The 13,854-nt window shown below is 44.9% G+C and overlaps 1 protein-coding gene across 1 annotated transcript in view; it reads right to left on the bottom strand.

The window, feature by feature from the left end:
* Positions 1-13,854, bottom strand: part of ANKRD55 (ankyrin repeat domain 55) — a 142,152-nt gene that overhangs the window by 42,874 nt on the left and 85,424 nt on the right. Inside the window, exon 9 of the mRNA XM_029619627.1 lies at positions 6,945-7,606. Within this exon, the coding sequence (XP_029475487.1) occupies positions 6,945-7,606 (662 nt within the window). The remainder of the gene's footprint in view (positions 1-6,944; positions 7,607-13,854) is intronic.

Raw genomic sequence — 13,854 nt, 5'->3', positions numbered from 1 at the left:
TCCAGCCTTTCGGGGCCGATGCAATATTTGTGCGCAGAAAACGGGCTCTTAGTGTTGAGTGCCCAGCCGCCTCTCCTGGACGCATGACGCAATATTTAAGGTAGGGTCACGCAAAAAAGGAGGCACTAGGGAAAATTTGTGCATCTCTAGCACCTCCTTGGCATTGGGCGCACAGGAGAGGTGGCTGTCAAGCGGGTTAGGAAAACGGACGCTCAAACTATGAGTGTCCATTTTATCCCACTACCAGCATAGACACGCACAAGATATACAGCCTGGACCATGTATCTCATGTGTGTATATCGGGTATCCAGAATTTCTTTTTCAAAAACGTTTTTTGTAACTAAATCTGCTTTATATGGTTCCATCTATTTAGTATAGCTACTATACTGTTAGGAGGAATCACAGAAAGCAGGATTTTCAATGTGTCCTCGGGCGTGGCATACCTTTACACCAGCCCCTGCCAGGTGTGGGGAGGGAGCTCTGGCCAGGCTGTTGTGGACATACAGCCCCTTCTCCTGGGTGCCTGATGCAAGAGTGCTAGGGATGCACAAATTATCCATTGCACGTCCCTTTTAGCACAGTAGCTCACTTGATATTGCATTGAGCACCCAGGAGAAGTGGATGTGCGCACGTTCAAAAAATGTGTATCTACTTTGGACACTTGTCTTTTTACACACATGATACTGCATCAGCCCCAGTGTTTGGACAGCAATATTCTATAAGAGTTGCCTTCCTCCTGGAGACCTGGGCCTTGTCTGACTAACCCATCTGGGTCCCAGTTCTTATTCCTCCCCTGTTGGGACCCCGTCCACAAAGCTCTCTCTCTCACAAGGGGAATTAAAAAGGGGACCAGGCACTTAGCCTGGTCTTGCACCGGTTTAAGGGATAAGATAGGGGCACTGTCTCACAATGCAATTATTTTTATGTGCCAAACTCTTTGAATATCAAATGATTATACATTTTTCTAAGTCCCAAATTTGGATAAATAAAGCTTTTAGCGTATAATTTTTTTCCAGCAGCTTTCACCACAGTACAGTCAGTAGTACCTGGTACTGGTGATTTTGCTATTTCTATTTAATATACGGTAAATCATATGAAGAAGACATATGGATCCAAGGAATATAAGGTGGTCACACCAATGGCAAATATGGCAGTAAGGCACTCAGTCACAAGTGCTGCCCACAATAATGTCTGGCCTTTGAAGGAATATAAAATTTCAGAAGCCACAACGGCTGAGTTTGAACTCTCTCACATGAAGACCATCAAATCCCAGAAATTTCATGCAAAAGCATCAGCATGAAAGCAAAGCTCTAAAACAAATAAGCATTCAACCCCATTTGAAGAATAAACATTGCATTGCATCTAAAATAAATATTGAAGCCAGGAAAAATGGTAAAGAAAATATGTGCAATAAGTATATAATCCAAAAAATGTTTTTCAGTTCCAGTAATTTACTTGTCATAACAGGTTACTGACCAGAACGCTGAAATGATTATTAAACATGATAAAACTTGTAAAGTGAAACACAAACACTATATATATATATATATATATGTGTGTGTGTACCAATAGATTAAGAAAAGTTTAACAATAGCCAGGAAAACCTATGTTTTATTTGAATTCTGAGTGTCAAGTTTAAATATTGCTATACTTACAGTATCTAGTAGGTTTTTTTCAAATCTGTTTGTGCTAAAAAGACTTTTCCCTAAGAGGGGGCACTGAATATTCCTTTAACATTTCTTTTAAATAACAGTTGCAAAATTAAAAGCTTTGGCAAGTACCAGTGATATTATTATTCTTTGACAATGGACCATGCGGATAAGTAGTTATTAATGCCATTTGGTTTTTCCAAAGCCAAAGCATCCATGATTTTTAGAAGTGAAGCATGCAAACATTTTTGGTTATGTTTGTGTACGTTTGATACTGTGTGTTCATGTCACATGTAAAAGTCCCTACATAGCTAATTGTATGAAAAAGTATCTATTATACATCATTCATGTATGAGGCGTACTTCATATTACTGGCTGCTAATGCCATTAACATTATTTTGGGAAAACTTCCAGTTTTTTAGGTAGAGATGCTGACACACAGCTGGCTTGAAGGTGTTTAGCCTGCCCTTGGCCATGGAGATAAAATGTTACACATATTAGGATTTGTGTATTCCGTTATAGGATGCAGGGAAAAGACTTGTGTATCAGGTGAGGGGGACAGAGGGATATCAAGATGAGAAAGGCTTGCATACATAGCACCTCTTTTACATGGCTCCCTTCTCCCGTTACTGAACCTGTGGTATTTATTGACATTTTTTTCCCAAGGCTGGATAGATGGGATTGATGATTCCCCATAGCCACTGTGATTCCAAGGGGATTTTAATGCTGGCCTAAGTATTTTTAGTTACCTTGTGCAGGAAAGAGTAACCTAGTGGTTAGAGCAGTGGACCGAAAATCAGGCAAACTGGGTTCAAATTGTACTTCTTAACACTGATACTTCTTGTTCATCCTCCATTACCTCAGCTGCCAATTTATAAGGAGATATTTAAATCCGTGATATTTTATCACGCAGGCCAAATTATTGCAGGGGGGCCATTCCACAACAGTTTTACCCTTCCCAACTAAATATTGTGGCATTTGTGTGGTGCAATTGTTTATCATGGGAGAAATATGTGACAAGAAATCATGCCACAAAACTGGCAAGAGGTGTGCAATGGTAGCCCCCCTCGGCTGGTGCTAGTAATGGGCATTTGTGAGAAACGAAACAGGAAATGAGACAACATTTCCTATTTTGTTTTGGGTCATTTTCAAAATGGAATGTGTTAATTTCTGGCACAATTTCATCAGAATTTTGTTTCATTTTGAAAATCGAATAAAAAAAAAAATTGCTGGTCTGACCTAAGCCTAGGTCCAAAGTTGGGGCCTCGCCTAGGGAATAGGCTGAGATTCAAAGCAGGGGCCCTGATCTATACCCAAGCATGATTCTGGCGCCTTGGCATGACTGCAGCCTATATCCAAGCATGACACTGGGGTCCAAGCCTAGGCCCTGGTCCAATGCCAGGGCCTTGGCCAAGAACCGAGCAAAGGCCCAGACCCCCAAAATATTTTCACTTACCTTATCCGATGTCTCAGCCTAGTTTGAAGGACAGATCCCAGTGCCTGGGCCTCGGCCTCGGCCATGGCCCTAGCCCAGTCCCAATATCAGGGCCCAGCCCAGAGCCCAAGTCTCGGAAGTCCTCTTTAGAGGTCTTCTTTCTTCTATCTTTGTACTTGAAATGGCAGCGTCTGCTCAGAACAAAGTTAATTAACTCTGGCACAACCTCCCCAGTGGAGGGCGCCATTTTGATGTATGACAGTTAATTGAACCGGCATCAGACCTGGGTCTGGGCTGAGGCCTAGGCATCGGGACCTGGTGTCTAGATTGGACCCAGGCATTGGTATTGGATCCCCCGGACTAGGTAAGTGGGTTTGGGGAGGATCCTGGCCCTGATATTTTTTCAGGTGGAAGGGATGGGTGGTGGGGACTGGAGGCCTTGGGAGACACGTTTCTTTTTTTTTTTCAGTTTCTGTTTTGGGGTGTTAATGTTTATTTCATTTCTTTTAAGCTAAATAAACAAAATAAACATTAGACACAATGAAATTTGTGGGGAACACCTCCAAAATGAAGCAAAAAACAAAATGAAAATTTTACTTCTTTCCATACCTCGCTGGGGCTGCCATTGCTTTAATGGCCCGAGGTCCAAAAATCCCTCCTAAATGTGTAATCCCTCTCCAGGGGAGTTAATGGCGACCCTCACTCACCTTCCCTCCCACCTGTAGAGGCGGTGGTGTCCCCCACAAGTGATAAAAAAGAACTTTATAAATGCATGACGGCACCTTGCCCCCCTTCTCAAACCCCTCCCCTATGTATGCCACACAATCCCCATGAGGCACAACCCTCCACCCTTCAAAGATCCCCCACTCATCAACTCACCTCAGCTCTCTTCCTCCAAGTTCAAAAACATTCACAACCCTGAAGTCTAGTGGTCCGCCCTGCCCCTCCTTCACTCAAATCCTGAAAAAAGGCTTTGGTGGTCTGGGAGGGGCCTACTCTCACCCTCAGAACCCTCCCTTGGAGGAAGGAGGTGCCCTGGTCCCCCACTGAACATCAGTGATGCATTTTGGAGGTATGGAGGAGGTTTGGGGAGGGGATGGCAGACTTTCTTCCTCCCTAGACCAGGTTGGAGGATAGGAGAGAAGATGGGGGAACCATGTGAATGTTTTTGGACCGGGAGGAAAGGGGCTGAGATGGGTTGATGCGGAAAGAAAGTCTTTTAAGGGGCATATATCTCAGGTGGGGAGTGTGTGTGATCTAAATAAGAGAGAGGTTTGGTAAGAAGGGGCAGGGCATCATTGCGTGTTTACTATGAGGTCAATATTGAAAGCCTAGCCGTTTATCTAAGTTAGCCAGATAGACATATTCAGCTAACTTAAGATGGTAAATTCAGCAGCACAGCTCTTCTGCTCAATATCCCCATATTCGGAGCTACTTAGATGGATATGTCTTATCTGTCTAAGTTTAGACCTGCTATTGAGCATGTCTAACTTACCCAGATACGTTATCCAGCTAAGTCTGAATATCCTTACTTATTTACCTTTTGAATATCCACCTCAAAGTTCTTTTTTTTTTAATTCTGGGGATCGCCATTGACCTCCTGGTGGCTTTTGAAAAAACTTTCTAGTAGTTGTAGATTTGTGCCTTGGCCCTTTAGCTAACATCACAGGGGCATCGGAAAGTGCATTAGTGTCCCAATGTCCCTCCGATGATTTATCTACACCTCCCTGAATTGTACTAAAGTACTTTAGCACACAAGTTATTGAACATGCAGTATACAACTAACACAGCATGGCTATTCTGAGCACAACTGCACATAGCTGAGTATGCCAAAAATTAAAATACTGCTGTTATGCAGTTTGGGATGAATTGTTTGTAAATGGCTAGATTTTATCATATCTAAAAAAGAACTTGAATCAATGATTATATTCTTGACACCTACTCTTATATTGTTAGATGTTAGTAGTCGTATATGAAGGTCCTTTATTATTAGACATTAGATCATCGTGGTCACTTTTTGATATGTTTGAATGATATTTTGTTTTAACCATTTATTAATTTCTCATCTGGGGTGGATTTGTTGGATGGTTAAAAAAAAAAAAAAAAAAAAAGTCTTCAAGAAGAAATAGTGAACAAAAACTTCCTTCAACAAAAACCACACAAAATATTATTCCATAAAATTAGGAAAAAGGCACCACCCTTCTAACTTTTCCATACCCAGGCCTTAATCCCTAAGGACCCAAAAGGTTCTCTTCCAAATATAATGAAAAAACGAAAACGAGAACGGGAATAGCACCATCCATTCTGCCTTATTGTAAGGCTAAAACAAATCCACGCCCTCTCTAGATGTTTCCCCTTTTTATAATAGTAAGAAGCAAGCAACACAGCAGCCACGTGGGGGAGCTGTAATCCACTAGGCATTTTATCTCCACCTATGCAGATGGTATGTTCTTCTCAGCAGAAACCGAGTAGGGTTCACTACACTATTAGAAGAACTTGGTATAACATTAAAAGTAGTGCTATTGTAGCATTCAATAGGTACCACATAAATCCTGTTAAATGTCAATGTGTTAAATTTACTCCTGCTCCTTGTGTTAACTTTACTCCTGCTCCTTGGTATTGTGGTGGTTACTAACATATGAGCAAGGTGTATTTCACTTCTGATATAGATTTTTTATACATCTGTCAACAATTGCTCTTTCACGGTCGTCAGCAGTTTTTCTGGCTTCCTTCAGGTCCAAATCTATTGACTAAAGGTGGACTTCTGTGATAACTCATGCTAACTCGTGAACCAGCAAGATGGAAACTGAAGGAAGCCAAAAAAACTGCTGACGATAGCATACTTGAGGACTCCCAAGGAGACAAATCAAAATGCTGGGAGCATAGCATGACTACAGCTGCATGGCTGCATAGAGCCCTTCCCTTCATCAGCAAGCTGCTGGAGACAAAGAAGCAGGGAAGAAGAGGTTCACTTTGTGTCAAGAAGGAGATAAAAGGAAAGGGGGAGTGATATTATACTTATCTATGAAGGACAGGAGAACACAGAGGCCTGGGATTTCTGATTCTTAGCTGTAAAATCCATTCTGCCCAGCTCTTTTTTTTTTTTTTTTCCAAATTTCTGCAGGGTGGGTGAAGTTCAGATTTGTCAGGGCAGGTTTAGTTAGGGTACGATAGGTCCCTTTGCAGTGCAAGTACAAAGGGCAACAGGATATGCTCTCATCTTTGATATTTTATTGCTAGGGCGGGACTGAGGCCCCTCTAAATCTGGAATAGTACCAGGCGATGTACATCCATCCGTGGTCTTTGACAGCCAGGGAGAGAAGTGACATTCACCTTTGAGCTTCAATGGCTGTTGAAATTATGAGAAGGGATGTGCACCCAGCCACAAATTTCAATGTTCATAGACTTGTGCTTCCAACTCAAAGAAAAGAGGAGAATTCATGCTCTCCTACAGGCTTCAGAGGCCATGGGAGTTGTTTCTCCCCAACAAGATTTGAGACAGACCAGATTGCTGTACACTGTCACCCATGTTCTGCAATGTTATGTCACTTTTTATGATACAATATAATATTTTGTGAAGTTTAAAATATTTTATTTTCTAAAACTGCAGCCATGATTTTTCACTTATCCTCCAATCTTTCTGTGGTTGATTTTGAGACTGGTACTTGTATGCGGAAGGGATGGATGGAATGTGTGTGTATATGGGGTGGGGGGAGAGCGGTTGGGGGCAGAGGTTGGGCAAGAAGGTGAGTTGATGCTGTTGATCCAGGTCGAATTGCATCTGAGTCCTGTTAAGTGAATCAGGCCCCTTAGTGTTCAGAATATTAGCAGTATAAAGGGAGCGAAAATCAAGGCATTACCTGATAGAGGATTATGCAGATGGGGAAGATGTGGTGGGCATAAGAACTTCAGATGGTTGGGTTTTTCAGGCAGCAAACCATCAGTAAGTTTATCTGAAGGAGGTGCAGTCCAGGCTTTGTGGGAGAGTAACTGGTTAGCATCTGTCCTCCATGGATTCTGAAGCAAAGTCTGGCAGTTATTCCTATGATCATATAAATCATGTTCACTCCTGCTCTTTTGAGATCGATGTGCAAAATGGTAAGAATTAGTGTTTAAGGGAAAACTTGAGGATGTACTTTGGGAAGTTGTTAAATTGCAAAGAGTAATAGGTGGGAGACTTTGAGTTCTTATTGGTGGAAGTCCTTGACATCCCTGTTGCTTTTTCTCAGATAAGAGATACTTATGAGATTCTGTAGCTTTCTTTTTAAAGTCAACAGTGGTCACACTGTTCTCCGAAGTATCTTTGCAGTTTGCATCCATGATGCAGTCAAATGTGGTGATAATGTCATCAACCTCAGAGGTCTCTTCTCTTTGATATCTGTCTCTCGTTCTGTCTTTCTGATGAGCTTTCTGATCACCTTTCTTCTTTTTGCAAGAAAAAATTTGATTCAGCATACTGAACCGTCCTTCCCTTCTCAGGATCTTATTGTTCTGTGAAGAGAGTTGCTGAATTGTCTCAGATCTAGTAGAAGCATAAAACATGCAAGTTATTAAAACAGAAAGTGAAAGAGCTTTTATGTCCATCTCAGAAGCATCCTGCTTGTGATGCACAAAAGGAAATACAGGATATATTTTAAAATCTGACCAAACTTGATTTTTATTGCACGAATGGGATGTTCTATGCCAAAGTTTAAAAAACAAGAAACAAGATTTGAGATTTTGCAGGAAGCTGTTACAGCTAATGTGATGAGCATTATTGGATCCTAACGGGCCTCATTTTGATTGGCATTGTTGGTTAAAGCTTCTTCAAGCAGTACTAGACTAACAGTTTCAGATAAATTAAACCAAGTTCTTAAAACTACACTTTGGTGTCTTAATTTACATTGTGCTCTTAGAGAGATCTTAATGCTTTTAGTTTTTGAAAACTCGTCATACTTAACCACTCCATGTCTGAATGGAGCTAATTCAATTTTTGATCTGTACTGATCCCAGTCAGAACCTTGTGCAAGCATTATTTTATTTATTTATTTATTTAAGGTTTTTTTATACCGGCATTCATGAACTCGTTCACATCATGTCGGTTTACAGAAAACACTTTATCATTACAATGATAAAGTGCATATATATTGTAAGTACAGCATAAACTACCATAAGCAAATTGCGGGGCAGATTAGATGGACCATTTGGTCTTTTTCTGCAGTTCTATGTTATATTGCCAAGTTATATGCAGATCTAGCTGATGTTTATAAATAGGGGTTATATTTGTAAAGGATGCACACCATTTATTAAATAACTAGACTAATGATCTGTTATACACATGAGTATCTGTGTTTGAGTGGGGACCTGCTATTTGACTACTAAATGATTAAGCCTCGCTAAGGTTCTGTTTTATTAAAGGGGAAAAGGTTAGTACATAGGCCTTTAAAACAGTGTTTCCCAACCAGTGTGCCATGACTCACTGATGTGCCTTCGGACCTGATCAGGTGTGCTATGGAAAAGTCATCACTACCTGATGCTGAAATCCAGGCCAGCCCTTTGTAGCAACCAAACACACCAGCTGTACTCTTAACCTGATAGCAATTCCTTTCCGAGAACATGTGTAATCATGCATACCTCTTCTTCTTAGCTACAGAATGAGCCCTGGAATGTGGTAATTGATAGAATGGAGGAGTAGCCCAGTGGCTAGAGCAGCGGGCTGCTACTACTTGTGACATTGGCAGTGATGGATTTAGGATTTGGTTGTTCCTAGGTGCTGATGGTTGTGTTGTTGTTGTTGTTGATAGAGAGGGGTGCAGAGATAAGGAGGAGGCAGGTGTTCCGCTCCTAACCTCCCACCTCCCACGTAACACTCATTCTCTCATTCACAAAAACACTCCCTTTCTCCCCTATTTTCCTCTCTCTCATGCACAGACGCATATCCCCCAGCAATCCTCCACTCAGTCCCTCCAAAATGATCCTTTTCCTCTTTCTGCTCCTGGCTTACTCCCCTCCCCTCCCTGTTCCATATACACTGCCTGGGAGGAGAAGGGCTGGATCAGCACTGTATAACCCGCAGCTGGACGCGGGTTATATATAATAAGGGGATTAGCGCCTCTACAATGCACATCCAACGCGGAGTGAAACTAGTAGCGCTGTTGGTGGCTGTCCGCCGGTTAAGAAAATGGACGCTGAATTTATTAGCATCCCATTTTCCTAACCAGCGCACATGCAGGGGTTAGGAAAATGGACACTGATAAATTCAGCTTCCATTCTCCCAACCTGACTACTGGCACCAGAAGGAGTGTATAAAATCAATATTAAAGTGTCGGGCACTTAATATTAATTTATTCACTCCACTTATTGCCCATTGGTCCTTTTCACTGACATTTGTCAGTGTGTTACGACTGTCGCTGCCTGACATCTCCACTCCGCCCTCCTTCCTCTCGGGCAACCCCTCCCGCAGTTGACGGACATTTGGCTGCTGCAGCGTCTGCCTGCTGTCCTCTCCGGTGTCCCCGGTCCGGCTTGGGCGCTGCCTCCTGCCATGCTGTCCAGCTGCCTTGCGTAGCCCTGCTTCAAATACTTTCTTTGGCGTGAACCTCAGGGGCATCCCCCTGTGATGACATCACGCATGCCGGATACAAAAAGCCTACACTACTACTAGCTAAGCGAGTTAGCAAGGTCAGGTATTCATACTGGAACTCCTTACTGTTACGACTACCTTGCAGATTTTAGTGGAACCACAGTTTAGACCGCTTACCTTGTGTAGGAGGAGTCTGGAACCAGGGAGATACAGCGTGCTCTGATAGGCAGTCCGAGTCGGGGCAGGCAGCAGGCAGGGTAATCCAATAGGCAGTCCGAGTCGGGGCAGGTAGCAGGCAGGGTAATCCAATATGCAGTCCTAGTCAGGGCAGGCAGCCGGCAATCAGGAACCGAAGCAGATAATCCAATTAGGCAGGCAGCAGGCAGAGTAATCCAATAGGCAGTCCGAGTCAGGGCAGGCAGCAGGCAATCAGGAACCGAAGCAGATAATCCAAATAGGCAGGCAGCAGGCAGACAGGAACCAAGGCAGACCGAGTCAGCACAGAGAGAAACCAAGCAATATCCCAAGCGAGAGCTCCCAGAAACACTCGTGGCCAAAGCAGAGAGCAAGGAAAACTGCTCTCTTTAAATAGCCCTTTCTCCCGCGCAAACTGAGCCTCCGTCGGCGTCTGATGTCAGGGGGGCGTGGCCTGACTCCGAGTCACGCGAGAATTGGCGCCCATGTCCGCGCGGAGGTGCTGGCGTCCGTGCCTGATGAAAACGCCCCGATTAGTGCAGGACCGCGCTGCAGATGTCGCCAAACCAGCCCTGCTGCTCCCCGGACCCCGAACGGCCCCTCCCGTGCGCCGCCCTGCTGTGACTCGCGCGGCCGAGGTAACAGTACCCTCCCTGCAAGGCCCCCTCCTCCTCCCCCGAGGTCCAGGCTTGGAGGGAAAGCGAAGATGAAAGGCCCGAAGTAAACGAGGAGCCTGTAAATTAGAAGAAGGCTCCCAAGTATTTTCCTCCGGTCCAAAGTTTTTCCACGAAATGAGGTATTGGAGCTGCCCTTTCATGCGTCGGGAGTCCAAGATATCCTGTACTTCGTAGTGATCATCATCCGGTAGAATGGGGAAAGTGGTCCTCCATGGCCTCTGAGGCCAGGACATGACGGCAGGCTTCAGCAAAGAGATATGGAATGCGTTGTGGATCCGCAAGGAGGATGGTAGACATAGTCTATAAGTGACCGGATTGATCCATTGTTTGACAGGAAAGGGCCCAATGAAACTAGGCGCAAATTTAGCAGATGGTAAGCGTAAGCGAAGGTAGCGGGTGCTTAACCAGACGAGGTCCCCACATTGAAGATGAGGGGCCGGGCTCCGTTTCTTATCTGCCTGAACCTTCATGGCAGCGGCGTGTTTGGCCAACAAGGCATGCGTCTCAGTCCATAAACGGGTCATGGAGGCAACTGTGGCGTCGACCGCAGGACAATTGGAGGAGGTGCGGACGGGCAAAAGAAAGTTCGGATGTCTGCCAAACACCAAGAAAAACGGGGAGCTGCCGGTGGCCTGATGAACATGATTGTTGTGGGAGATCTCAGCCCAGACCAACAGAGAAGCCCAATCATCCTGTCGTTGATTGACGTAGGCTCGAAGAAACGTCTTCACAGATTGGTTCGTTCGCTCAGTAAGGCCGTTGGACTGAGGATGATAGGCAGAAGAAAAATCAAGCTTCACCCGTAGAAGTTTACAAAGATTAGTCCAGAACTGCGCCGTAAACTGTACACCTCTGTCGGAAACAATGCTGAGAGGAAGTCCATGGAGACGAAAAACATGGTGCAAAAAAAGATGAGCCAGTTCAGGAGCAGAGGGCAACCCAGGAAGGGGAATAAAATGCGCCATCCGGGAAAAACGATCCACCACCACCCAGATGACAGTATTGCCACTGGAAGGCGGAAGATCAGTAAAAAAGTTGGTGGCAATATGGGTCCACGGAGACGTGGGAATGGGCAGCGGTTGCAAGAAACCAAGAGGTCTCCGCCGCGGCGTCTTCTGGGCCGCACAGACGGGACAGGAGTCCACAAAGTTCTTGACATCCCTCTCCCAGTTAGGCCACCAATAATGTCTAGAGAGAAGTTCCTTGGTACGAGCAACCCCAGGGTGTCCCGCTAGTTGATCAGTGTGGGACCACCGAAGGACCTTTAAGCGCAACCGCTTGGGAACGACTGTTCTTCCGAGCGGCACAGTGAAGGTGGCAGCCAACTGGATTTGAGCGGGATCAATGAGGTAGCGAGGTGGATCCGGAGCGTCCACAAGGTCAAAGCTCCGGGAAAGAGCGTCCGCTCGGACGTTCTTCTGTGCAGGACGAAAACGGACAAAAAAATGAAATCTGCTAAAAAAAAGTGCCCATCGGGCTTGCCGTGGATTCAAACGCTGGGCTGTTGCCAAATATTCAAGATTTTTATGATCCATATAGACCGTGATGACATGGCGAGCACCCTCCAGAAGATGTCGCCACTCCTCAAAGGCCAACTTTATAGCTAAGAGTTCTTGGTCGCCAATGGTATAATTCCGTTCCGCAGGTGTAAATTTCTTAGAAAAGAAGGCACGCGTGTAAGTCCCGGGGCTTGAAAAAATGGGCAGGGCGTGGGTGGGGTGGGGCAGTCCGGGGGCAGGGTATGGGTGTGGCCAGACGCCTCTCCACTGCTGCTGGGCCCGGGGATCGTGTGCCGGCACTTGGCCGGCGTGCGCAATCTACGCCTGCCCAGAGGCAGGCATAAATAACAAAACAAAGGTAGGGGGGATTTAGATAGGGCTGGGGGGCGGGTTAGGTAGGGAAAGGGAGGGGAAGTGGGGGGTGGAAGGAAAGTTCCCTCTGAGGTCGCTTCGATTTCGGAGCGGCCAGAGAATGGAGGAAGACTGTGCGGCTCGGTGCACGCAAGTTGCACAATTGTGCACCCCCTTGTGTGTGCCGACCCTGGATTTTATAACATAGCTGTGGCAGCCACATGCAGCAGTCAAGGGAACTAACTGAGTTGGCTGTCCACACCACACTGACTTCCTTTTCCTGTGGGAGCTGGTGCATCGTGATGAGTTGTGTTACTAGGCGATTCTCATGCCTACCAGCCACCCAGCTGTCTACATTCCTAATAATCGAATCACCAACTATGATGGCCGACCATCAGTAGCCCCAGAAAACACATCCTCAGTGCGATGGAGAAGGTACAGAGAAGGGCTACCAAAATGATAAGGGGAATGGAACAGCTCCCCTATGAGGAAAGACTAAAGAGGTTAGGACTTTTCAGCTTGGAGAAGAGACGGCTGAGGGGGGATATGATAGAGATGTTTAAAATCATGAGAGGTCTAGAACGGGTAGATGTGAATCTGTTATTTACTCTTTCAGATAGTAGAAAGACTAGGGGGCACTCCATGAAGTTAGCATGGGGCACATTTAAAACTAATCGGAGAAAGTTCTTTTTTACTCAACGCACAATTAAACTCTGGAATTTGTTGCCAGAAGATGTGGTTAGTGCAGTTAGTATAGCTGTGTTTAAAAAAGGATTGGATAAGTTCTTGGAGGAGAAGTCCATTATCTGCTATTAAGTTCACTTAGAGAATAGCCACTGCCATTAGCAATGGTAACATGGAATAGACTTAGTTTTGGGTACTTGCCAGGTTCTTATGGCCTGGATTGGCCACTGTTGGAAACAGGATGCTGGTCTTGATGGACCCTTGGTCTGACCCAGTATGGCATTTTCTTAAGTTCTTAAGAGGACGATGCACTACGTGGAGAGCAGGTCCTTGCTACAGGACCATTTCCTGCTCTACCAGGTTTATGCTCTCCGATTTAAGACCTTTCTCCTCCATGGCAGCACCAGGGCTGCCAGACTGGAGTTGGGACTTGGTTACGATGTCCTTGAAGGTCTCATCTATATTCCTCTCTGTCTGCCTCATCTCCTCCAGGTCTGCCACTCTAGCCTTCAGAGACTGGATGCACACGTACAATTACTTACCAGCGGGTAAAAAATCATGCATGTGACACTTGATGCAGAAGTCTGGGAAGCCCCCCTCTTGCTGCCGGATTGCTGCCTTCATCTTAAATTTGTTCAGTTCCTAGTTAAGTTTTAGGTTGCTATGGGAGTAGGACTGCATATAGTTAGGGTCCTTTAAATATTGACTATATATTTGGTAGTGACCTGTAAGGGAACAATTAAACTCTTGATAAGGTATGGGGAATTTCTGAATTTAAGTTAAAAGGCTGATTAATTTCTTT

This window comes from Rhinatrema bivittatum, chromosome 1, assembly GCF_901001135.1.
Source record: "Rhinatrema bivittatum chromosome 1, aRhiBiv1.1, whole genome shotgun sequence".
In the NCBI taxonomy this organism is placed as follows: Eukaryota; Metazoa; Chordata; class Amphibia; order Gymnophiona; family Rhinatrematidae; genus Rhinatrema; species Rhinatrema bivittatum.
This window is presented reverse-complemented; position numbering and strand designations above follow the sequence as displayed.